The sequence below is a fragment of the Myotis yumanensis genome, unplaced genomic scaffold (assembly GCF_028538775.1).
Source record: "Myotis yumanensis isolate MYYU_CA2020_CCGP unplaced genomic scaffold, mMyoYum1.0.hap1 SCAF_18, whole genome shotgun sequence".
Taxonomy (NCBI): domain Eukaryota; kingdom Metazoa; phylum Chordata; class Mammalia; order Chiroptera; family Vespertilionidae; genus Myotis; species Myotis yumanensis.
The window spans coordinates 34,932,364-34,959,625 of record NW_027223769.1 but is presented as its reverse complement, the minus strand read 5'-3'; the positions used below and the strand labels follow the sequence as shown (position 1 = coordinate 34,959,625).

The 27,262-nt window shown below is 46.3% G+C and overlaps 1 protein-coding gene across 1 annotated transcript; it reads right to left on the bottom strand.

The window, feature by feature from the left end:
- Positions 1-591: 591 nt before the first annotated feature.
- AMFR (autocrine motility factor receptor) lies at positions 592-27,262 on the bottom strand. The gene is made up of 14 exons (XM_070398948.1): positions 26,933-27,262; positions 18,713-18,805; positions 15,181-15,345; positions 13,462-13,614; positions 10,998-11,038; positions 10,700-10,832; positions 9,725-9,858; positions 8,607-8,717; positions 7,910-8,100; positions 7,247-7,350; positions 5,844-5,978; positions 4,342-4,425; positions 2,929-3,113; positions 592-2,152 (listed from the first exon to the last, which is right to left on the bottom strand). The coding sequence occupies exons 1-14, from the start codon at positions 27,203-27,205 to the stop codon at positions 2,005-2,007; spliced, it is 1,950 nt and encodes a 649-aa protein (XP_070255049.1). The 5' UTR covers positions 27,206-27,262; the 3' UTR covers positions 592-2,004.

Genomic DNA, 27,262 nt, shown 5'->3' with positions numbered 1-27,262 from the left:
AGCAACACAAAACAACCACACAAAAGCCTCAAAACTTGGGAGGGTGCGGGGAGAGAACCAAGACCTCAACAAAATAGGACCCTAAAGAAGATGGACGGCGTACGATAGACTACTTCCAAAGCCCACAGGCTCCCTGACCTGGAGGCAGCCAGGGCAGGGAGAGGCCATGGGATAGGGCCCCCAGGGGACCCTGGTCTAGCTCCTGCCACTGCCCTTGGCATCTATACCAGATGCCCCCAGAAGTGACAAAAGCCGAGTGGGTAGTACCCAGATTCCTTAGCTATCCAGATGCAAAATCAGGCCGTGAGTCTAGGACTTCTCTCCTGGGTCACTCGACGCTGTGTGAGGCACCACGCCCGGTTTCCATCACTGTCACACTGCGAGGCGCCAGTGTCTCAAGACCTCAAACTACCTTCAAATAATTCCTCTTCTCACACATCTGAAACATGTAATGTCATCTTCAATCACGCAACCCGCAGGGCGTAAGGATGGAAAACCCTCCACCCAATCGGCACACAATCAGAACGGGACTGCGCGACGGCACCTCCGGAGGAAACGCCTTAGCTCCCGCCGCACACAGCACACTAAGAATCGAGTTTGCTTTTTATTATTATTGTTTTACAATAAAAACAAACAGCTATGCTCTCAGCAAAACAAAACACATTTGTTTTTTAAAAAATCACAGAAATGTACTAACAGCATTTCAAAGGTAAGGCTTCTGAAAGGTTTATTGAAATAAATTATCTTGGCCTAGACATTTACTCATCACTCTTTTTTCAATTACTTTTCAACATTCTAGAAACTTTCCGTTTAAAATACATTTAACTTTGTCAATAATTTTAGGTAATACTGGATTCTCCCCCAAAGGACTATCATAACTGTTTTGAAACATTAAAAAAAAAAAACTTAATCCGATAGGACACAAAACTGAACTATGTAACCTATCACTGCATGTTTCAAATCCTTGAAGTTAAATGTGGGATGAATTTGAAAAGGGCCAGGACCTGCGTCTGCTCCAAGCAGGTGGATGCCGCATCTTACCTTTCCACGTTTAATTACACCAACAGGAACACAGTGATGAGAATGAAGGGCTCCAGAGAAGACAGGAAAGGTAGCTTTCATTTCTCCAGCAAAGCCCTCCAGAATGTCCTCTCCATCTCGTCGGGCCCACATCGTCCCCAAGGACAAACCCACAGCCGCTGGCATTGACTAATTTACTTGACCAAGGAATTCAAACCATAAACCAAAGCTTGCTGCGCACCCCTCAGTGCTGCCCACCCCCCACACACATCTGGGGGCCAATGACACGCAGAGGAGAGGACAGACACACAGGGTGAACACGTGAGATGCAGCAGCACCGGCGAAACGGAAATAAAACTAGCTTTGATTGGGGCTCAGAAAGGAAGTCCCGGATGGACTGGGACACACGGGTTACCAGCTCACACGCTACCCTGGCTGCTCCAGGTATCAAACCAAGAGTTTTCCCAAGATGCCCTGCCAGCCCATGGGTCCAGGGCCTGGCTCCGGCCCCCGTGCCACTCTGAACACCTCTGAGAACAGCATGAGACAGACCCTCCAGTGATGTGGCTCCCGCTGTACATCCCCCTCTTCATGAACCTGCCCCCACCCCCTCTTCCTGCCAGATCGGGGGCTGAGACACTAGCACTGGCTGTGACTTATGCGTAAGGCAGTCATCGAAGCTGCTGGCCTCAGGGCCTCTGGCTGCCCACTGCCTCCTGGTCCTCCCTGCCCCCAAGAAGTCCAGGCAATACCAGAAGAGATCATGCCTAGAGTTAACATGTGCAGTGTTTCTAACGGGAGAAGAAATGTCACATAGAAAGGGTTACAAAAAAGGATTACATTTGTCAGCTGTCCAAACACTATGAAGACCACATGCTTTGTACAGCGGCAATGCAGTCAGGCCCACGTCAGACGCGGGCGGCCAGGCAGGCCTCTTCGGTGGGCGCGCTGCTCGGGGAGGCGGCTGAGCAGGGCCAGGAAGCGCTAGGAGGTCTGCTGCTTCTGAAGTCTCCGTTCTGCGGCCGCAGCCAGCATCCTCCGACGCAGGGTCACAGGGTCGGAGGCCGTGCCTTCCGAGGCCAGGCAGTTCTCTGAGGCAGAGTCATCTTCAGAACTTCGGTTCAAGAACCGCCTTGAACAGAAAACAAAGGATTTGCTTGAGGTGTGAGGAAAGCTCTGGAACAGACACAGAAACACACAGGACGCGTCTCTTTTCACCCCTTGTTTTGCAGGCACCTTCATGAAGCTGTCACTCAGCTCTACCCCATGAGAAAGACCCGCCCCTGAGCAGAGGAGCAGATGTTCTCCGCACGGGAGGAGGCGCGTCAGGAGGCAGCGCAGCTGTCCGTCCTCTGGCTGTCCCCTCCCCACAGTCACACACAGCACGAAGCACCCCCTGCTCGAATGAACACAATGCTGGCCTGTCCCCAAGGGTTGAACTACAAAGGCCGGCACAGCCACAGGGACAGCCCCGGCCCCAGCTGCACCGACGCTCCCGGCTGGGCCCACGGCGTGTTGGCCTCTCCAAGTCTCGCTTCTTCAGCTGTAAGCCTGTCAAATGGGTATAACTGCAGTGCTCCCTCTCAGAGCTGTCAAGAGAGTCCAAATAACTGACAGAAAAAGCTTAGAGCACGCGGCACAAGAGTGCTGTCTGGGTACATGTGGCTGAATATGTCACAGAAGACAGGTGATGCGGTAGCTGCCGGAAGTCACCAGTGGAGCCCAAAATTACCAGATCCTCTGGTTTCTCAAAAGAGGTCTAAAGCCTGACTGTCTAGGTGGCATGGAGTGGTTGCCCACGTTGGCACCTGTTGTGAGAAGACCTGCTGTGGGCCTGACGTGACCAAGGCCTTCGGGCCACTGGCTCTGACCGGGGTTTAGACCGGCAGGGCCGGAGGGCCCACTCACTTGCGCGCCTGCTGCAGGAGGTCGTCCTTCCGCTGGACCAGCATGCGCTGCCTCTCGTCGGCCGACTTGGAGAAGCGGCTGCCCCGGGCCTCGAAGTCCTCCCCCTCGCCGGGCTCCGCCTCCACCTCGCTGAAGTCCAGCGCCTCCTCCAGCCGAGGACTGAGGGCCAGCGGCATGCGCTCCGCCTGCACAGGAGGAAGCGAGGGGCCGGGTGAGCACAGGCCGCCTCCCGGGCAGATGCCCGCCTGGCCAGAGGCCCCAGAGAGCAATCTCCTGGACCCCAAGCGGGGGCCGCGCACTGGGCGGGGGCACCAGGAAGAACAACCTGACTCACACTGAGCAGGTACACGATCACACCCACGCCTGGACACGGCACTCTTGGAAAGAAAAACGTTACCCACCAGTTTGCATTCTGGGAATCTTCTGTTCAATTCTAGTAACTGCTCTACAATTTAAACACGTCTTATCATGCTCACCACACAAACTTTATCCCCTCTCCTGGCTCTGAAAACAGTCAAGCAGATAAAAAGGGTGAATTCTACGGATCTTTTTAAACAGAAGTAAGATCATGTGGCTCCTGGTGTAACAGGACATGAACATGGCATTCTCTCGGTTTGGGCCCCCACATGCGCAAGCAGGTGCCGACCAGCTACGCTCCTGCGACCAGACACAGACCCAGCTGCCCGGTGTCAGCATGGCTGCCACCTCCAGGCCACGACAGAGCCAGGGGGAGAGGCTGCGGACAGGCCTGTCTGCACTTCTCCGTCACCCGCACCCACACCTCCCTGCCTCAGCCAAGCAAGTGAGGGGATTTCAGAACAGTGTCGCACAACTCATATCCCTCGAGTCTGGGGCACAGAGGGCCTGGTGTGACCAACACACTGAGAAATCCGGGAGAAAGAAACTGGCTTATCACAGGTTAACTACAAGGCTGTGATGAGAGCAAGTTTGGTTCCACTTGCTCTGTGGGTGGGGAAGCAGGTGTGGGTCCTGCCCAAGAGCGCCCCTCAGAGGGGGATGTGACCCCCATGCAGGGAGGGGTGGTCATAAGAGCCAGCTCACGTTCTCAAGTGTAGTCAAGGTTTCTGTTACCCGAAGGGGCAGGGAGAGCTCAGAGGTAATGACAGACACAGGGCACGCACATACACTGGGGTCACATGGCCATCCTGACCTCTCTCTCTCTCTGAGCCTGACCCTACAGGAGTTAGAAAGAACTGGTGGTGAGAGGAGTAGGATGCGCACAGCTGAGGCAGTTAACCTTAAACACCGAGACAGACGTGGTGCACGCCCTCTCTTAGGCTCTTGCCCTGAGCCCCACGAACTCTGTAAGAGGCAGAACTGAAGACCATTACCAGGCACACACGTCTCCTCCCCAACCCCGTACTCTCCCTCCCTCTGGCGTGCAGGCCTCACCTGGGCCGCAGTCTCTCCCTCGTCCAGGTCACCGTTGGGCCTGTCCGCAGGACTGTTCAGTGCAGGTCTGATGCCATCTGACCGCTGAAAGAGACAGCACCATGGTCAGTACAGAGCCATCTGAGCCTGAAGTGCAGGCACAGGGAAATCTGGAGGCAGAGGGAGCTACGGTCCGGCCTGTCTAAGCCCCGAGGGCTCCAGCACCGAGAAATGGAAACGCTGCTACGATTACAGACCGTGTCCCTTCTAATAGCAATAACTGCACAATAACGAAGTGACAACAGCAGGTCACATGACTACATGCTCTGTGGGAAGCCCCTGATCTGATCACCTCATTCATCTTAGTGTCTATGAAAACAGGAGCTGTTGTTCTGTTCATTTCAGCCCTCAACCAACGATTTTGGGAATTGGTGTCTACATAGCAGCTCCTCAACTGTCAGGAGGGACAATGCATTCAAAAGCTGGATCCCAGAAGCCCCCCGTGGGACCAGCTGTAGTCAGCCCGACCCGGAGCCTGCTTGATAGCAAACCCCTTAGTAGCCACCTTCCCTTCCTCTTCTCACGGCCCCATGAGCCGCCTGTGTTTCCTGGGACACTTCCCAGATTAGTTACTGAATCCTTGTCCCAGGGTCTGCAGCTGGGACACCCAAAGCCAACGGCAAGGTCCAACAGGTAAGGACCGGCCAGCCACAGCGAGTATCCCCGCCACTTGACGCCGAAGCCAGGCTCATTCCCTCTGCAAAGATCCTAAAGTATTAGGGTTTTATTCATAATTTCCATGTTTTTATATACGGGAGTTGAATCATTTCTTGATAGATGATTCTCTGGTCCTGCCACAAAGCTTGCCTGTAAGATGTTAATATTTCCTATACCCATCGAAGGGGTTATGGATGATGGGCCAGGAAACCTGACCTTCTTAGAAAAGCCAAGAGCACAAGCCTCACATGGCTACCGTAACAAATGGAACACCATGCCGATGCGCAAAGCCCACTGGGGCCAAGGGCGTTTATCTCCTAGAGACGGGTCGGCAAACTACAGCCCATGGGCCAGATTCACCCCCACCTGCCTTTAGAACTCAGGCTTCACTAGAACACAGCTGCCTTCGTGCTATTAGGCTACAGGTGAGAAGTTACAAAGAGGCTCTATGGCTCACCAAGCCTAAACTAGTCCTATCTGCCCTTCACAGAAAAGGATGCCAATCCTTGTCCAAAAGGAACCAATGCTATGATCTGCTGGACTGACAAGGGTGGGCTGGGTTGCAGGGTATGTCTACATACACACATACACACACAAAATAACGATCTAAATACATTTGTTCCTGTCTTAATCCGAGCCTCTTTGGTAGGTCTGTTCTCAGTCATAATTTGGAAAGTCATTAGGCAAATTACAAAAACCCTTAATTAAATCATAAATAAATCTAATTGTTAAAGTAACTAAAAGTCTCTAGAGGATCAAATCTTTGTGAAGACAATCCCTCTGTCATGCTTAAGACCCCAGGTTACCTGTGTGGGAAAAGGTACTTGAATCCGTCCTTCCAAAATGTTGTCTGTGGTTATCTCAACTGAGCGTGTCAGCTGGAGGTCCTGCAGCACGAGCGGGTATGGGACCTGGGGAAACATCTCCTGGATCTGATGAGCCTAAAGGAATACAAAGGTAAAGGCCACAGAAACGTTCGCTCTCAACAGCTCCTCCCGGAGGGCCTGGTGTGGCAGGCTCTGGGCCCTGACTTGGCATCTGCCATGAAAGCAAAGGCAAGGGGCCACTTCTATTCTGCAGATCACCATGCACCACACTCCCGTTTATACCTCTTCAGGACGAAACAGATAACTTGAGACATCGATTTGAAAATAAAAAGGGACAGAAGTCCAACTGGATCCTAAAACAGGCTCAAGGAGAATATTCCGGTTTTCAAAAGTGTGCATTAAGTTTGGTATAAAAATGTGTTCCCCTTAAAGACATAGTTCCAAAAAGGAACAAACTTCTGACTCACACCTCATGGGTGAAATTCAAATGCATTTTGTCACATGAAAGAATCCCGACTCAAAAATTCCATTTATATGACTCTTTGGAATAGCGAAATTATAGTGATTGCCAGAGGGTGGAGGTGGGGAGAGAAAGTGATTACAAAGGGGCACCATGGAATTTGGGGGGAAGAGGAATGGAACTGTTCTCTATGTTGATCATGGTGGTAGTTACACAACTATATGAGTTTGACAAAACTCACAGAACTGGATACTAAAAAGGGTGAATTTACTATATGTAAATGATACCTAATTTGAATAAAAAGGATTATAAAAAATGTGAATTGCTAGCCTTAGCTGGTTTGGCTCAGTGGATAGAAAGTCAGCCTACGGACTTAAGGGTCCAGGTTTGATTCCAGTCAAGGGCACATGCCTGGATTGTGGGTTCGATCCCCAGTGTGCAGCGTGCAGGAGGCAGCCGATTCTTTGCCATCACTGGTGTTTCTCTCTCTCTCGCTCTCTCCCTTCCTCTCTGAAGTCAATAAAAATATTTTTTTAATTAAAAAAAAAACATTTGGTAGGCCTAGCACAATTGTTAATAAAAGGCACATCATTCACTCCAGTCAATAATTCCCCCACTAACTATTTTGGCTAAAATCAAGAGCGTCCAAGATTGGCCTGAATCACAACAGAATGAACTTCGCAGTACCCAGAAAAGGTCAGATTATCTGCCACAAAGTAAAGAATTTTGCAAACCAGTTTCAAAATTTAAAACAAAAGCAAGAATCTGAGAGATGTCAGTGAGTAACTAAAATGCCCCTAAAAATCCTGCCGTTCTGCCAGAGCAAAGTTAGGACCAACCAGGTCGCTCTCAGCGCACACGTGTCTAGCCTCCCTTCCCTCCCATTACTAACCCTCTTCTCAGAGCAGCTGGCGGTCCTTACCATCGCGTTAAGCTGGGAGTTGCTGGCCTGCGTGATGCCTAGAATGTTGGTGGTGTGCATCACTTCCACTGAAAAACTCGGCAGCCAACTTGCAATCCGGGACCCTGAAACAGAGAGACAGCACCGGTGTAGGGACCGCAACAGCACTCCTCCGAGGAGAATGCCAGGAGAAATGTGAACGCATCCAGTTCAGCGCTGGGATTTATGGAATTCGACGGGATGAACTACAGGATGGTCCACAACCCCTGGAATTTTAAGTGTGGTTTTTATTCTCGCTCCTCTGTTGGGAGGCAGAATGTTCATATCTGTGGGTAAACAAACAGGGCTCCAGCTCTGCTTCTGCTTCAGACACCACTGGAAAGGCTGCTTCGTGACCTGCGTTCCAGGCTTGAGCACTATACCAACGCGACCAGCTGTTCCCAGCAGTTGGCTGTACAGAGGTCAGGAGCGCTCCTTGCAGGCATTTTACGACTCCTCGTCCCTGCCCCACCAGCTACCTTCACACAGAACCTAGCAGAATGCCTGGTACACAGTAACCCCTCAGCGCTATCAATTCCTTCTGAACATTCTCAATTGAAACTGAAATGTTACATTACAATGGCCGTTTATAACCGAAACAGCATCAACCCCTGGGTACTGTTTCAGAGATTAAAACACGCTCACCGTCGAAGTGGAAGAAGTGGTTGTGCTGGTTTAAGCGAGGTCTGCCCTCAGCGGCTGCCACAGGAACCAAGTTCTCATCCAGGTTCTCTCCAGGATGGTCCTCCCTGACGCGATTGTTGTCGGCGATGTTCAGAGACATTCTGCACGTCGGGCAGGAGGTGTCCTGTTCTAGCCAGGAGCGAAGACAGGAGCTGCCGAAAAGTGCACAATCACCTCTCCTCAGCATATTTTGTGAGAACTCACCAGAAGTACTCTGAATGTATCAAATGTGTTGTCATTTTACTTTTTATTTACCACTAGGTGAGACTTAAATGTTGAGAAACATCTGTTGACATGACCTCTTTGCCCTACTTCACTCTAACACACTTCTAGAATGTTCAGCTGTGAACATTAATTCATTCACATACATGGTCATCTACCAAGACCTTTCTCCAATATGACCTCACCACACGGCTCACCATCTCCCTTCCCAGCCCTATTTGAGCACCCGAAAATGCATGTGGCTGAGTTATTCTCTACTCCAACGATCTGTTCTCTCACGCTACTAACGCCGCCATAACCTTGGCCTTCTCTTCAAAATCCCGAAGGGCACCTGGTCAGGCTGAGGTCACGTCCCCACTCCCCTGCTAGGATTCGTACTGAGCGCCCGCACGCCCCGGCAGAACGCCAACCCGCGTGGCCCTTCCCGAGTTCCTACTTGTGGAAGAGATGGCCACAGGGCAGCTTCCGCGCAGCCTGCATGGAGTCCCAGCAGATGGCACAGTCGTCGTTATTGACAGCCAGCTCCTCTGGAGTTGCAACTGCAAACCTGCGAACGACAGAAGGCGCCCGGCAGGAATCAACTCCACAGCGTGGTCCAAGCACCACTGTACGGACAGGAGGAGTCTTGTTCTAGCCGGGAACGAGGACAGGAGCTTTTCTATCAGCACAGTCACAGAGGAACCCAGTAAAAAATTGCCACCATCAAAAACAGTACACCTGCTCTCCTTCATGGCCTATCAAAGAGCAAGTAAGGGGTTTACAGGCAGGAACTTTGTCCTGACCATGGCTCCTGTTAGCGATGACTCCGGGAAACATTTCTGGGCAAATCTGAGGAGTGAAGACCCCCAGAGAGCAAAACAGTCCCCTCGGGCACAAAGAGGGTCTCCATTAATCGCACACTTTCAGGCTTGTTTAGCCTCAGGCTGACAAGTGAGTACCTCCTTCAATGCGGATAAGAGTGTGAGTGTGAGTGTGAGTGTGTGTGTGTGTGTGTGTAATAAGTGCACATGAGTAAAGAATAAGTGAGACCCACATTCTTAAAATAAGGAGGACAGATGCCCAAGGAAACTCCCATATTATAATGATGATGATAAAAGTGACATAATAATAAGAACCTAGTATTTACTTAGGGTGGTAAACACACAATACAACATATAGATGATTATTGTAGAATTGTATAAGCGAAACCTATATAATGTCACCCCAATAAACTCAACAACAGAAAAAAAGAACCTAATATTTACTGAGCACATGCTAGTACGCAGGACTAGAATATTCTAAGTTGACTGCACCTAGCCTCCCATGAATCCTCCCAATAGTTCCAGGAGGAAGGTTCTGCTATCATCCCGAGAGGAAATACATAGAGAGTCAAAGAAACCGCTCACAACCACAAGCAGGTGGGGATTCACAGCCAGGCAGTCTGGCCCCAGAGCCTACGATCTTCCCCATCCTGTTAGCAGCTCACAAAAGCAAGTTCTCATATAACCCGGGATCGGTTATCATTAAAGAGCTAAACTGAGACAACGTGGGCCCCGTCAACTTGTGCTTGCTCACCTGGCTTCCATGTTCCCAACGACATGCAAATAGTTCTTGTGCCGGCGGATTCGGCGCTGGACCTCATGAAACAGGTACCGCAGCTGCATGAAGATGACCAAGCTGGCCATGGATAACCAGATGTTGCCAAATAACTTAACAAGAGGGAAGAGAGTAAAACACACATGAAACATGAATGTGAACCTGCGAGTGATGAAGGGGAGGTGTGCAACAGAAGCTCTTAATTGTTATGTATTTGGATATGAGAAGAAGCAGTAAAGACAACAAAATGTTAACAGTGATCTCTGAGCGTCTGTTGGGGGGGAGGGGGTTTTTGTTTGTTGTTTTTTTAACAAAAACTATACGTTTTTTTTCCTTTTGAAAGGGTATATTTTCAAAGTTACTTTCAAAGTATTTAGAAATGTGCGAGCCTAACCCAATAATTTTTAAATACTTCTTTGATAGGCTTATAATTTAAATAAACCGCCTGCCAAATATGCTAATTCTCATCATTATTAGATCACTTAAGTGCTAACCAATGAAGTTCAACATTGTCATTTCTTGAACACCAAAGTAAAACATAAACAATGAAGGGGATTTAAGTATAAAGACATTTTTTACTACAAAAATGGAAAATGTATGACTCATGAAGTAGCTAACTCTGCAAGAATTCCCATTACCATCTACAAAGAAACCGCTAAATATCAGAACACACGGAAACTATGGGGAGAGGAATTCCCTTAACTTCTTGCTGAAGAATTATCTATTGACTTGGGCAGCAGAGTTAATAAGCCTCCCAGGAGAGTCAGCAAACTTCCCCTGAGCTGGGCGCAGCGGTTCCGGGACACGCTTTATCCCCGGTGGCAAAGAGAGGGACGGGCACAGCTGCGCTCAGTGGTATGGTCTTACGTGGCTCATCCAGCAACGTTTCCCTCCTTAGTGTACTAACCTGGGTTCCTGATTCTGAAAACCTTCGCTCCCCCTGAGAAAACTTACCAACATGTGGATGTGATGCATGAGGTCCAGAGACAAGAGAGTGAGCTCCATGACAAAATCTGTGTAATAGACATACGTCCCCTTCCCTTCCCATGTCCCTTCGTGATTGAGGTCCCACAGGTGGATCACGTATCTGCCATGAATACAGAAAAATCGTCTTAATACTCTTTTGTTACAATTGAATTTGGTTTAAACATGATAGAGGAGAGTCACATTTTAATGTATTTTATACATTTTATATCTTAAAATCAGCTGTATGGATAGATCTTAATCACCTCCCTCCCGAATTTCTACTCACCGCAAAATCACATGAGCAGTCCTCACTGTGACAAGAAGAGACTGTAAAAAATAAAGTCATATTTTTCCTTTGAGTCAAATTTAGGATTCCTCAGGCCAAATTTACTTTTACAAAATGATAAAAGTCAAACATTGCTCAGTTCAATTTAAAAGCAGGTTGTCAACGGGTGTGGGGTGGGGAATTGGATGAAGGGGGTCAAAAGGTACAAATTTCCAGTTATAACAATAAGTCCTAGGATGTAATGTACAACATGATGACTACGGTTACACTGCTGTGTGGTATATTTGAAAGTTGCGAAGAGAACAGATCCTGAAAGTGCTCACCACAAGGAAAAAAACAGTTTTGGTACCGGTATGAGATGATGCATGTTAACGAAATTTATTATGACAATCATTTCACAGTATATGTAAGTCAGGTCATGATGCTGTACACCTAAACTTACACAGCCCCGTATGTCATTATACCTCAATAAAACAAGAAGGAAAAGAAGGCAGGTGGTTCAAGTTTACCAACCATTTTCTTCCATCTGCTTCAAATTTCCATGGAGTATTTTCATCATCTAGCAACCCAGCTTCTCTGAGCCCTTTACTATTGACAGGTGACAAGCAATTACACCTGTCCATCTCCTAAGGCTGCCTTCCACAATCTGAAGTCATCCTCGTAGTTGGATGATCACTTCTATTTTATACAGCATTCAGTGACACCGCTGGTTACCTAAGAAGGTTTCTGGTACTTGGTGACCCCACTCCAAGTACAGTTTAGACAGCACTACCCGAGATATGAGCACCTGCTCTCCACACAGCGCTGTGTGCACTCCCTCTGCCCACAGGGAAGAAGAGAGAATAAGGAAACAAAAACAAAATAAAACCCTCGTGGAACTTTGTGTTATAGAAATTAAGATTTTCCTCTTAATCTATCAGAATAGAACTGTTAAATTAATATTTGAGATTAGGACACTCCCAGTTATAAATGGAAAATATTTTACCATACATAGAAGAGAAACACTATAAATATAAAAATATAATTTAGCTCAAAATAGCACACCTATAGTATGATAAATTATCTTAAAAGAATAAACAGTAATGAACTAAAATAAAATATGTACTATAGTATGATCCATAGGCCTAATTTAAGTGTTTTCATTTTTAGGTATACCTTGTTCAAAGGTTGGCTTAATATTAATTAAAAGAGAGCCAAAAAAAAGGAAAACACAATATTGTTCAAATGATGGTTATAATAAAACATATCTAAAATATGCTAATTAACACTAGTCAGTGTAAAGTTGTAGACAGATATTTTTCAAGAGAAAATATAGGCCCAGCTGACATGGCTCAGTGGTTGAGCGTCAACCTATGAACCAGAAAGTCACGGTTCGATTCCCGGTCAGGGTACATGCCTGGGTTGCAGGCTCAATCTCTAGTAGGGGACGTGCAGGAGCCAGATGATCAATAACTCTCTCTCATCATTGATTTTTTATGTCTCTCTCCTTCTCCCTTCCTCTTTTATTGATATTATTGAAATCAATAAAAATATTTGTTAAAGAGAGAAAATATAGTTGTATACTTTTCACATAGAGAAAGTACTCAACTAGGATTATGTTTTTATTAAGTACTTAAATGTTCCTTTCCTAATTTTACTTACACTACTATACTCAGAAATGAACACTATTAAACAAAAAAAACTTTAACCCTATTCCAACAAATTCCCAACTAATACTTTAAACTTAGTGTTTTGGGTATTAGCTCATCAGCTTTAATATATTTATTTCTTCTTTTTCATTAATAATAGCTATTATGGACAAGATAAAAAGTATTTTGTCTTTGGCCTGAGGAAAAAGCAGAAATCGATATTTTCAAAAAGGTCTAAAAAGCAAATTTTAAAATATACATGAATATCAAATTATTCATTCAAAATAATATATTTTAAATATTAAATTATTCTATAAAATCTTAGTTCCTGCCCTACCTATGAAAAAACAAGTATAGAGTACTCCTCTTTACTTACTACTAATCACTGCTTACAGTGTCTTAAGGGAAAAACCTTCCTACTTGGGAGTCTCTAGACTTAGATTGTGCCACTTGCCACTCTGGAACCTCCAGCAATTCACTTCACCCTCTATGCCTGAGTCCCCGTCCATGAACAGGAATAACAAAGTGAGTAAGTACATGTAAAAATGAGTCAATACAGGTAAGGCATTTAGAACAATTCCTAGTAGATAGTAAGCACTACTTAAATGATGGCAAAAATAACCACTTTTAGATTGTAGAAAGAATTATATGAAATAACACAAATGAAAGCATTCAGTACCAGTACCCAACACAAAACAGACTCAAAAAATGCTTGTTAAAATGAAAGACAGATGTCCATCAGTCACTTCATGGGTGCAAATACCTGTCCGTCCTCCTCTAGTTTCCTAGAAAATATTCAGAAATGGGATCAGAGCAAAAGCCTGTCTGCATCTTACCTCCACGGCCATGAAAGCCAGCGTGTGCATCCCGTGGATGTAGCCTGTGACACAGCAGATGACCGCTAGCCCACAGCAGGAAAGCAGCATCGCCATCAACAGAGACAGCACTCGGCCATGGCTGCTCATCGGTGTGGTGGGAGAAAAAGAGAGCTGAAACGCACAAAACAGGAGAAAGAAGCTCATTCTTCCTCGTGGCAGTGAGAAACTCCAGGTTAATCTTGGTGGCTTTGCTTGGGGCTCTGTGCTTAGCTGTGTGGCCCAATGCGAATCACAGAAAAGCACCCCATTACCAGATGGCCCAAATCCTCCAACCAACCAAAATATGAGCAGGAGCTGAAGTATGGAGCCCTTTATCATTTAACCTCCTGAATATAACAACACATATTATATTTTCATCTCAAATTCTCAAGGATCCTCTTACCAGTGGGATTATAAGCCTCTAGAAGCAATTTCCAGTGGCACGTCCCCTCTCCTAGCATTTAACAGGGCTCAGCACAGCACCACTCCTGTTGTTTCTTTCTCATCTTGCTCTAGTCCTCATCCCCAAAACCACCTGGCAGGCCCTTGGAGTCTGCCAGGCCTAGGACAACTGAAATGTAACCAGGTGCAGACTTACTACTATAATGCTGTGTTAACATATGCAAGGAGAGGCAACAGCTCGGAAAAGCAGGCCTGGAGCTGTAGGTCCTGAGCAGGAAGGTGTGGACAGCAAACCGGTTAGGGAGGCTGAATTGTGTAAGCTGTAGCCTTAGAGACTGAACTAACTCACACAGAGGGGCAAGAGCCGCTGGCCCATGATGACGGGTAAAGAAGGGGCAGACAAGGCCCGGGCGTGGGTTTCACTGGAGGGCAGAACTGTAGGTTATCGGGTTCATGAAATGAGTTTGGGAGCAGGCAAGAGTGAGGGCTCACCCGCAGAGCTCTGATCTGACCTAAAGCCTCGATGCAGATCTTGTGCCCAGATGGAAAAGGATTCACTTCTCCTGGGACCAGGGAAACCAGAGAGCTAATTCAGGCCTTGCCCAGGGGTGGAAACAGTGGAAACTAATCAGAAAGGAGAGCTCCGAGAACCAGACTAAGAGGGAGCAAATGGAAGGAGACGAGAAGAGAAAATTTCTGGAAGAGACCAGCATTTATTCAGTTTACATATTAAGGTTTCTTGCGCTGTGATAGAAACAGTCTGTGTAGGTGAACTGGCCCACGTGGGCTGTAATGTAATACAGGACTGGATAGGGGAGGAAACCTCCCTGCGAGACACTGAACCCGCATTCCTTAGCTGCTGCACAAAGTCCCTCAAGAAACAAGCAGTGGGGCCCTCGCCATTTGGCTCAGTAGATAGAGCATCGGCCTGCGGACCAAAGGGACCCGAATTCGATTCTGGGCAAGGACACATACCTTGGTTGCAGGCTCCTCCCTGGACCGAGCTCTGGTCAGGGCTTGTGCAGGAGGCAACCCATCAATGTGTTTCTTTCACATCGATGTTTCTGTTTCCCTCCCTCTTCTCTCTCTAAAAATCAATGGAAAAATATCCTTGGGTGAGGGTTAACAAAACAAAACAACAAAAAAACAAACAAAGAAAAAGACAGTGGGTACCGGGTCCAGGAGCCTTCCTCTAGAGAGCTACCCCAACATGCCTAATATGGCTCGTTCACATTAAAGGATATAAACCTGGCGAATGTGCAACACAGCAAGCCAAGGGCGAGGCTGAAAACTCACATATTCAAATCGGTCCTTGCAGAGTTGAACCATCAGATGCAGAAAGACAAGTCCGGCAAACCAGAGGCACCACATGACCACCTCTCCCACTGTCTGGACATTCAGCACGCCGAAAATGAAAATGAACTTGTAGAAAATAAAGTTCCAGAACTTGTCTTTGAGGTGCTACAAAGAGAAAGATTTACAAAAGTTAGTACCATCACATCTGACCAACTTAAGAGAAGTTATCAAACAAAAGCTGACTTCTATGGAGAAAATATTCTATTCTCAGCTCTATCACTTGTCCACAGAAAATAAAAGGCAAAGGAAAAAATAAGCCCTCTGAAGAATAGAGAAGTCACCTTGAAGGTAATTTGCAAATTCCGGATTGTAATCCTAAATCACTTATGGAATTTCAGCCACCAAAAGGGGAGAGCTATTAGTCTAACGCCTTATGAATTAAGTAACACATATACTTCCAACTCGAAGTAGAAAAGAATGGTGGGGGTTACAAGTATTTTTACCATGTTTGCTCTCTGGATTCTTACAACAAACAATAGAAAAGATTAGACTTTTTAAAATCCTTCAGATTAAAGAATAAGATAAGCTCATTTGGCAGCCCATAATCAGTGTAAGTACCCAAAAAATGCACAACCAAAAGGCATCAGCATTCACATTTCACTTATCACATGTAAGAACCTTTCCCATGTCAGTGAATATTCTCTGAATATATCATTTAAGTGGTTACAGATGAACACTGAAACTGGGTGTAATTTTTCGCCATTCAGAAAATGGTGTGATGAATGTCTATGAGCGTCTATTTCTTCACCATATCGAACCATCCACCAGACTTCCAAAGTCATGAAAGTGCACATCCCATGGCCAGTGCGTATCTGCCTCACTGTACTCTCCCCTACCTGCACTGAGGACTTCCAGTTTTAAAAATCTTTCCTGTACTGGCCCTGGCAGGTGTGGCTCAGTTGGCTGGGCATTGTCCTGTGCACCAAAAAGTTGACAGTTTGGTTCCCGGGCAGGGCACATGCCTGGGTTGCAGGTTCGATCCCTGGTCAGGGTGCATACAGAAGGCAACTGATCTCTGTTTCTCTCTCACATCAATGTGTTTTTTTTTCTCTCTCTCTCCCTCCCTCCCTCTCCCTCCTCTCTCTCTAACCGCTTCAATGAAAACATATTTTTAAAAAACTCTTTCCTATACTGAAAAAAGGGCAATGAGGGGCATCTAGCCAACAGATATTAAAATATACTATCAAGCCATCTATGGGAGTGATGGGATAAAAATGTGACTTCTAAGTTTACTTTATATATAGTTTTGAATTATCTAAATGTTTCATAAAGTCAAAAATTAAAACAGAAAAAGCAAAATTGACTAAAAACTGAACTTGAACCTAAATGTGTAACAACTTGATACACGACGATGTAAAGAATGTTCTTGGGCCGAAACCGGTTTGGCTCAGTGGATAGAGCGTCGGCCTGCGGACTGAAAGGTCCCAGGTTCGATTCCGGTCAAGGGCATGTACCTGGGTTGCAGGCACATCCCCAGTAGGAGATGTGCAGGAGGCAGCTGATCGATGTTTCTCTCTCACCGATGTTTCTAACTCTCTATCTCTCTCCCTTCCTCTCTGTAAAAAATCAATAAAATATATTTTAAAAAAAAAAGAATGTTCTTGGGAGCTTTTACAGATGGTACTGTGATGTACACCCTCTGAACAAAGAGCAGAATGACCCACGAGTCCTTGGTGGGGTATCTGTTTCCAGATCTGGGGCAGGTAGAGCACAAAGTGAACCTAGAACATTGTGTGCCCTGGTTTGAATCTTCCCTCCGTCATCTATTTGCTGTGTGACTTTGGGAAAGTCACTTAACATCCCCATGCTTTGGCGTCCCCACCTCTAACATGGGTCTTTTCATGGCTTCTATCTCATACTTATAAAATGTTGGGGAACTAAGTAAGTTAATATACGTACAGCGCTTAGACAAGTGCCATAATAGACATTAAGTGCTTAAAACACTTCCTGGTTCTAAACCTCCACTTTACAGTTTACCATTTGTCCCATTTAGGTTGTCTTTGCTTCTGGCATTCCTCTAGTCTTGAACTTTAAGCACTCACAGAGCAAACCCATGTCAATTCTGTGGAGTCCTAGCTCAAAATAATGCTTAATAAATGCTACTGGATGACATTAGTCAAAAAGCCATCACAGAACCGCCTGACAATGCTCCCTATACTGAAAACACTGGACACAGAGCTGAGGAACAAATGTGCCCATTATGATTACCACCAGGTCTTGAAAAAATCTCTGGAATACTCCGAGGTTGTTTTCTGTACGTTTCGAACTGATCCTTAACATTTTAGAAAAAGAAAGCAACAGTATCTATGGCCCACGGTGCCAGCTCAGTCCGTCAGCAATTAGACGGCTTGCCTGGCTTGACCAACTTCTGGCCCACAAGTCAAGTTTTTCTTGAAGAAGAAAGCATCAAAAGAAGCTTTGTATCCTCCCCAAAAAGTCGACATTCCACTGATCCCATCTGGGAGACCTCTGGAGTTATTTTAGAGAAAGTGATGATACTAATGAAAAGTCTCCGGGAAAACAAACAGTCCTGCTCACAACAGCACCCAAGAGCTCCACCCCCACAGTGAGTGCATGTCAGCTCTGAACCAAGCCCTGGCTGATCTGATAACAGGAGAGCTGGGTTGAAAAGGGTAAGGAAGGAGGGAAGCCATTGTACTTTAAATGGAGTAGGTTCCTGTGTCTCACCACTGAGATAAGATAAAGTAAAATACAGTTTGGTTTGTATGCTGTTATTTCAACGGCCAGTTCTAAATTCTTATTTTAAAACACAGCATTCTATACTCTATCCACTAAAAGCTTTGGGGGACTGCTGATCTGTGTAGTATCTTGTGGAATAATTCATTATTGAAAGCATGTCCTGCTCACATACATATTCTGAGAATAATGTTCAATCAGACTGTCTCACCTAAAAGAAGAAATCACCTAATTTCCTGCTTGTAGAACAGTCCTAAATTACTTTTCCAAAGGGAAAAATTAAAATCTCTCGGTAAATTCCTTTGGAAAAGAATTCCATACTTTAAAGACTGATAGTTATGATTATTTAAACTAAAATCTGTGCATCTTTTAAAACTACGTTCATAAAAGTCATGGGTAAAGCAGCTATAAATAATATCGGGACAACTTGGTTACACTGAATATGGACTGCGGATGACGTAAAGTATTTTAATCAATGCTGAACTTCCTGATTGTGACCATTGTGCTCCAGTTATACAAGAAAATGTCCTTGCTCTTAGGAAATACACACTGAAGTATTTGGAGGGAAAGGGCCTATGATGACCACAACTTACTCTCAAACAGATCATAAAAAATAAGTATATAGACACAATAGGCACATGTTAATGCAAATGAGGCAGAATGTTAACTGTGAATCAAGTTCTTTGTAGCATTCTTGCAATTTTTCTGGAAATTTGAAATTATATCAACTAAAAAAAATCTGGTCTTAAGAATCCATCCTTGCGCCTGGACTTACCTGTCTCTCGCTCACTCGAAGAGGGCCGAACACGATGCACTGGATTAGCTTAGCCATCAACATCAAAACACAGCAAGCAGTGTTGACTAGAACCTGCACACAAACCAAAGAAGCTCTAAAACTTTATGTTAGGAATCCAGCCCTCATTCCCAATGACCAGCCTTTCCAGTTCTCTACCAGCACAAGGTAAGTAATGTTTGAAGGGCACACTTTCACAGGGTGGGGTGGGTACACGGAGAGGGGGGAGAGGCGCCGGGAAATTCACAGGCCTGTTCCACAATGTACCTCCAGAGGCCACGGTCCCCTTTAGTCTTAACCAACCGTGTGTACACTTTGTGCTGCATGTGGAGAGCTCTATGTACCTTACAAACTGTAGGTGCATCATTTCCTACATTAAGATTCTGATCGCCGCAAAGAAAAGTTTTCTAGAAAATGAGGTTTATCATGAACAGCAAAATTCAGTACCCAAATACCCCGCCCTGCCTGTCAAACAAACAGGAGGTGGGGAGAAGAAGGTGGGTGTCCACAAAAAAGTCACAAGAGCATAAAGAATTGAGAATCAAAATACATATGTGTATTTTAAAATTCATTGTAGTGGGACAATCTGCCAATCAAAAGGTACTCTATGCTTAGTGTTGGCCTTAAAGGTTCAGGGACATTAGAAGGGACTGGAAAATAAACCAGTAAGGAGGTAGAAGAAAACTGGCAGGAGGGGCTGAGAACTGAAGGGCAACCATTAAACTCCAATGCAAACTCAAGGCCTTCGTCAGCAGTAGGTGGGCATCTTTTTAAAATAATTGGTCGGTGTGGGTCAGTGGTTGAACGTTGACCTATGAACCAGGAGGTCAAGATTCGATACTCGGTCAGGGCACAGTAGGGGGATGTAGGAGGCAGCCAAACGATGAGATGTTTCTATGTCTCTCTCCCTCTCCCTTTCCCTCTAAAATCAATAAAAATATAATTTTTAAAATAAATAAAAGAGATGGGGAATCTAATGCTTACAAAATGAAAGAGTGGGCTGCCCCTGACCATAAGGCTAATGTGGCACAACACATCACTGGTGCTCAAATGATTTTCAAAACACTGCATGACCCCAAAAAGCCAAAAGAACCGTGATACGGACAGTAAAGATGGCTTTCATTAGAGCAAATGAAAATGAACACCAACTCAAAGTAAAGGTTGCTTCGGTCTTTGATTCACTAAGTTTACATGAAGGTGGCCATATTCCTCTTCCCAGGTCATTTTCCCCCTCTACTTTTAAAAGAAGCAAAAATGTTTGTTTTTACTGAAAAAGGAAGGAAGGAAGGAAGGAGAGAGAAGAGCCAGAAGAGAGTCATATAAGGAAGCAAGCTCCCTAAGATCTCTCCAGGTTCCCCTTAGCATCTCACACATCATCCACCCTTTATTAGAATAGCCTGATTCATTAGAAAAATATTAAATTATGTTTAGTTCTATTCTGCCTGCCTAATGGGGCAAGGAAGTGTGTGACACATTTTTAAAGAACTGAAACAAAAATAGTTCTGCTGAAAATAGAAACTGTTGTGGTAATTAAATCCTTCAAATAACCAGGGGGAAAATCTCAAATTAGTTATCCAAAACATCCTGTATCCCTAAGGTAGGACTCCCCGTAGAACAGCCCATTCAAAACATTCCAACAAATGGCTGAGGATCCTTATTTTTAAGGCAATGAAATAGATCATGAAAAGCTCACCTCCATTGTGCTTCTAAACCAGTCAATGGAAACCTCTCTCATGTTAAGAAAATCGTCCTAAGACAAAACCACAACCACAACCCCTCAGGCTACAGCCCTCAGCTGAACAAGATTCTTAAAATCAGTCAAAAGTGCCCTAACCTAACTACAGCAGGCTTTTAAAGAGTTCTCCCTGCCTTTTCACGCAGGCAAATGAAATGAAGTGAATCTCACATTTAGCTCCTCCACTCAAAGCGTTTAGAACCTAGGTGACACAGAGCTTGGGGATATCTAACAAGCAGGCTGCTGTGAGGGCAAAGGGAAGAAATCAAATCTAGGGTTGCTTAGTAACTGCTCTATCCCAGCAGCATTCTCCAACACCTTAGACTACAAAACAAAAAAAAGTATTAGTTCCTATTTCTCAGTTAAACTTTTTAAAAGAAGTTTTTCTAAATTCAAAGAAACGTGTACAAATTTTGTATCTTTGATTTTTAAAAGATAAGAGCCCAAAACAAAAAGCCCTCATAATCCCATCACCCACACTTACCATTTCCTATTTTAAAAATATATATATATATTATTGATTTCAGAGAGGAAGGGAGGAGAGAGAGAAACATCAATGATGAGAATCATTGATTGGTTGCCTCCTGCACGCCCCCTACCAGGGACTGAGCCTGCAACCCGGACATGTGCCCTGACTGTGACATCCTGGTTCACAGGTCGACTTCAGCCACTGAGCCACACCTGCTGGGCTCCTATTTTAATTTCAATGGCAGAGCTAAATATTAGCAAGGGTAAGAAGTGTGGACCCTGAGAAAGAAGATACCAAGGGTTCCTGGTGACTAAGTGGGCTCAAATGTAAAAGCAGAGCACAGCACCCATTTCTAAGCAGGGTCCTCTCCACCCAAACTGCACTCAAGGGAGAAGCCTGCACTGAGCTGTCTGCAGGCACTGTGTTCCTGCTACCTGAACCAGCCCTAATAAAGGAGTTCCTGGAATCCTATTTCAACCACTAGGACAGAGGCATTGGCAATCTATTCAGAGCTATGAAGCTATATCACCATCAGCATCTTGACCAACCAATCAGAGTGGCTCCATTCTGACCAATCAGGACAGTGCCTTTTGGACCAATCAAACTATGAAGACTTGGAGTCCTCATTTGCATGAAAACAGAAAGTCAGCTGCACTCTGACATGGGGAGTTTACTTTCTCTTTCCACTGAGGAGTGAAGACTGTTTCTCTGACTCTAGTTGAAACACTGAAGACATCTTGCTTGGAGCAGAGCAGAGCTGTCCAGCCAGAAAGGGGCCTCACCCCAGGGCCATGTCCCAGCCGTTGCTTCCTCACTGAGCTGTACTACTGAGCGGATCCACAGCTGTGCCGTTCTCACAGCCCTGTTGCATCATCATTGAGCTGTTTGCACTGAATCAAGTTTCCTTCTTCATCGCACCTCAAACTGGGGATTCCTGTTGGCACTGAATGAGCGCCAACTACAATCAGTTGACAGAAGGGAAAAAAAGGCTTGAGAAACTATACAGATACTAGAAAGGGAAGTTTTGTAAAAAAGAAAGAGATACCACTTGCGAACTTTATAGAAAAGCTCAAACTACATAAGACTGGAAGCAACTAAAAATTTATAGGGAAATGTCTTAATTTCACAAATATTGTGTCATTCCAAAAAGGATAGGATAAATTCTCTCCTTTAGAAACTAAATTACAAGCTAGTTTGACCTTTGAGGAAAAGAGAAGAGGGTGGTAACACATGGCCTGGCTCGTTTATCACTGTGTAACCTTGGGGGTACTGCTCATTTGGTAAAATGCTGGCCGCCAAGGGGCATTATTTATGAGCTTGTGATGAAATGTGGTTAAACTACCAGGAATTGCTCCAAGGACATGATGAACATGCGTATTTCTTAGTCTATTTAACACCAGCACTAACTACCGCACCCCCACACACCATTTGTCTCCTCCCTTTAAGGACAACTGGACTATATTACCTCTCTGCAGCCTCCCCGAGGCAGGTATAAGATGCCAATAACATGCAAAGAGGCATATGGCCCCTTCTTACACTTGTATTCCCCTTTCGCAATACTAGGGAAGTAAAGGAGATTATGTACGCAAAGCACTCAATACACATCCAGCAAGTAACCAAGTAGCAGTGTCTTCCTGCTGAGCTGGAAGGTTTTTCCTATATTGAGTTGTTTGTTGAGGCTTATATCCTATTATTTATGAGTAGTCTCTTTCTACAACTCCAATATTTATGGAGCTAACATTTTTCTCTAATTTTCTTTGGAATATTCAACTCATACAGACTCAAGCCTAGTACATTATTTTCAGTTCTGAAGTTGTATAGTTCTGTGAAGATGGGCTCTTCAAAGCAGGAGTCAGCAACTTTTCCTTTAATGGGCTATCCGTTAGTAAATATTTGGGACCACACCCTGTCATATATTCTTCCTTAAAAAATGTAAAAACTACATGAGGTCTCCAAAAAAAAAATGTAAAAACCACTAAGTGGTTGACAGATTGTATAAGAACGGGTTGGGCCTAACAGGCCATCACAGTTTGCCAATTTCTGCTCTAAATGGTCAGTTTACTTTTATCCATTTTTGTTTCTGGTGATTATTTTCCCTTGATATTTCTATTTAAATTATTTTATTTGCATATAAATGAGTCAGATTTGCATATAATTAAGTCATTGTTTCATATTTCTATTTCACCATTTTACCATGTCCTTTTGCAATTTCAGAAGCAAGTCCATACAAAAAAAAAAAAAACCAGGAAGGAGGAAGTAATAAAAATGAAGAAGTGGAAACGCCAAAACACCTGAACAATTCACAAAAATGATAGAATGACTCAAGAGGTACCTTAATGGAAGGGACATATGGAAAGGTAAAATAAGCCTAGAAATGAATAACAAATAAAACCTATCTGGAATGAAACTTTCAATATAAGAATCCTGGTGCCTCCTCTCCAACCTGTTCTCAATGTCCATGCCAGAGGGCCACCCGGAGTGACTTCCTGGCAGGGACGAGGTCTTAGGTCACTACATCTCCTGGCCTCTTCCCATTCCACTGCTGCCAGACCGTTGCCTGGAAAATCACCTCATGACAGCCCCTCCTCCCCTGAACCCTATGGCCCAAAAATAATGTCCATACTCCTTAGTGCTGCGGCTAGATCTATAGAACCCAACATTAGCCCCACACCCCATCCTCTCCCTAGTCAGTTCCCTTCCAGGGGTGTGCCTCAGATCGCCTTGGACATGAATCAAAATGAAGATTCCAAAGCTCCCTCCATCTCCCTGGACTTGATCCCCAGGTAGAGCCTGAGAATCTACATCTTACAAGTACCCCAAGTGAAAACGGACCAAGTTGCCAGGTATCCACACTGAGTAATACCTTCGAAGGGTTGCTCACCTCTTCCTTGCTCTCACACAGAGGGGTCACTTCCCCCACCTCCTGCGTCTCCCCTTAACCTTCCCAACCAAGCTCACTCTGAAATCAGGAGCCACTAGCATTTCAACAGCCCAGTTTATGGACCTGTCTGTATCCACACTCTACACCAGGGGTGGGCAAACTTTTTGACTCGAGGGCCACAACGGGTTCTTAAACTGGACCGGAGGGCTGGAACAAAAGCATGGATGGAGTGTTTGTGTGAACTAATATAAATTCAAAGTAAACATCATTACATAAAAGGGTACGGTCTTTTTTTTTTTAGTTTTATTCATTTCAAACGGGCCGGATCCGGCCCGCGGGCCGTAGTTTGCCCACGGCTGTTCTACACTGTCCACACACCACTCTGAGGCGGTTTTCTCTACCTGCAATGCCCTGTGCTGCTAGCTGAGATCCCACCCATCTTCCAAGGCTGGGTTCAAATACCACCTTCCAGGCATCCTTCCCGAGGCACCCGTTTCTCTTGCTTCCAAACTCCACCATATTTTCTTTGCATGTCCATTGTCATTACCAAATTCTGCCTTATCTGTATATGGACTACTTTTGAGGGGAGGGGGAAATGTTCACAGTCGTGCCTTCCAGAGTGCTGCAAAGGGTACCTTTGAAAGGTTTCTGAGTTTATTAATCAAAACCTCCTGAGATGCCATCAGACCTGCATGAATCTGCATGAATTGTGCTCTATGAAGATACATTTCAGAGATTCCAGTTGCCAAACACTAGCTAGCAGGATTTGCAAACTGGCAGAAAGATCAGTTTTTGTTTTGTCTGGCTTGGTTTTTTAAAATGGAATCGGAATGTCTTTGGGCAGGGCACAGAAAGGCTCCACTTTCACAAATGCCCCGCCATCTATTCCCCCGATTAAGCTGCCTCTCCACCCAGGGAGTCTTTGAGATTGTGAGCCCTACACAGCCACGAAAGCAGAAACTATGTACTTACTGGGTGATAAGGAAACCTTACAGTAAAAACATGGAGGGCCTGAGAAACCAAGGCAGGCCACGGTACAAGTATGAAAACCACAGAGAAACCATGGAAGAAAAACAGTAAGAAGAAAGGGAAAGCGTATCAACAGATAGGAAGAAATGGTAAATTTGCTTGAGGCATGACTGCTATTGAAAACACTAGGAAGAAAAGGAAAAAATGTCTTAAATTAATAATTTTCACAGGAAAAGGATCAACAGGCTTTGTTTTTATGAAGGGGTGTGTTAACCTTGAAATTTGAACATTGGGTTCTGTAAAAAGAAAAAAAAAAAAAAAAAAAAAACTCCTGGAGGGGGAGAGGAATCATTAAACAACAGGAGTAGTGGTTCTATAAATACCATAGTGGATCCCTCTCAAAGATTCATTTATATCCTAGACTTAAAAAATATATCAGCCAAAACCGGTTTGGCTCAGTGGATAGAGCGTCGGCTTGCGGACTGAAAGGTCCCAGGTTCGATTCCGGTCAAGGGCATGTACCTGGGTTGCGGGCACATCCCCAGTAGGAGATGTGCAAGAGGCAGCTGATCGATGTTTCTAACTCTCTATCTCTCTCCCTTCCTCTCTGTAAAAAATAAATAAATAAATAAATATATATATATATATATATATATATATATTTTAAAAAAAAGAAAAAATATATCAAAAACTATCATCTTAACACGTGGCAAAAGCACTCTTCACATCACTTGGAAGTTGTTTACCTGCTAACTCAAATGCAAAAACAGATTTGAAATTAAGAGATGGGAGGAGTTCTTTCTTGATATGGTGCTGCCTGGCCCAGCTGAACGCAGAAGTGGGAGAAGGGAACTTCGCCCCCCCCAAACCCCACCCCCCACACTGCCTTCTGCAAACCTTTGTCAGGAGGCTTAACCCACGGCCCACAAGTCCCACCGCTTCTTGAGGAAGCACAGTGGGGTTAATTAATTATAACACACAAGCGGCACATCACCTACACACTGGAAGATTAACCTCAGTCATTTACCGCCGACTCTCAACCCCCAACGGGAGCTGGCAAGCTGGGGACCAGACCAGAGCCGCCCCAGGGCACCCAGGTGAGGGACTTAAACCCTGGAGCAGTGGTTCTCAACCTTCCTAATGCCGTGACCCTGTAATACAGTTCCTCATGTGGTGGTGACCCCCAATTTCATTGTTACAAATGGAACATAATTAAAGCCTAGTGATTCATCACAAAAACAATATGTAATTATATATGTGTTTTCCGATGGTCTGAGGCGACCCCCAAAGGGGCGCACCCCGTGGGATTTTCAGAAGAGGCCTCGGAGGCCCAGGTGAGAGGCGAGTTCCCGCCCGGTAACTGCGGATCGGGCGTTTGTCTCAACACGCGAGCCCAGCCTTCCTGCCCGGCACGCGGTGCCCATCCTGCCGGGGCAGACACGGGCGGAAACCCTGTTTCAGAGGAGAAACCCCGAGTGCAAGGGGGGGCCGCCCCGCGACTCCCCATGTTGTGCGGTCTGCAGACGTCGAAGGGAACCGGGGTGAATGAGTCATCACGGTGGGGCAACAGGACGGGAAGCTCAGTTTGCAGGTCTGTGACCCGAGGGGGGCAATCAGAGACCAAGTGGCAAAAAAAAAAAAAAGTTGTGGGAGACGCCTCTCCCGCGACACCCATGTCCAGGCACACGCAGCCCCTGGACCCGGCCTGAGGACTCCCAGAAGCCTCTCGACCCCCCACGGCACCCCTCCCCGCCCCCCGATTTCATGAAAGCGCCTGCAGCTGGCCTGCCGAACACGCGCCCCAGTGGAGACCCCTGCTCTTTGGGGTCTTCCGGTTTCCTCCCACCAGGCCCCGCGGACACCCCACCAGGTGTTCCCCCCACGCGCCTATCACCCCCACCCGCACGAGTCCCCCGCTCCCCGGCCCCTCGGGCCGCCCCTCCCCACGACCCCGATCTCCCCCGGACCCAACACCTCGGCGCCGCGCTCCGGGACCCGCCACCCCGCCACCCCAACACCCCCCCGCCCACCTCGCTCTCGGGGGTCCGGGGGGAGGGGACCCCCGCCCCAGCCACGCCCCCGCAGATAATGGGGCCCTGGCGGCCGCCGCCCCCCCGGGCCCCCCGCCGCCGGGGCCGCCTCGCTCACCCACACGAACAGGCTGTCGGAGAGCAGGTACTGGGCCACGTCGCGGAGCCCCGGGCCCCCCGCGCTCGGCCGGGCGATGGCGGCCGGGTCCGGCGGCAGCGGGGCCGCGAGGGGCTCCGGCTCGCCCGGCCCCGGCGCGGCCTCGGCCTCGGCCTCGGGCTGGCTGAGCGCGCGGTAGGCGCTGACGATGGTGCCGAGCAGGGCCAGGCCGCTGAGGCCCGCGTAGGTGCGGAGGCTGGGCCAGGGGAAGCGCTCGAGGAAGAGCAGCGGCATGGCGGGCGCGGCGGGCTCCAGCCCCCAGGCCTCCCCGCGCTGCGGCCGGGCTCCCGC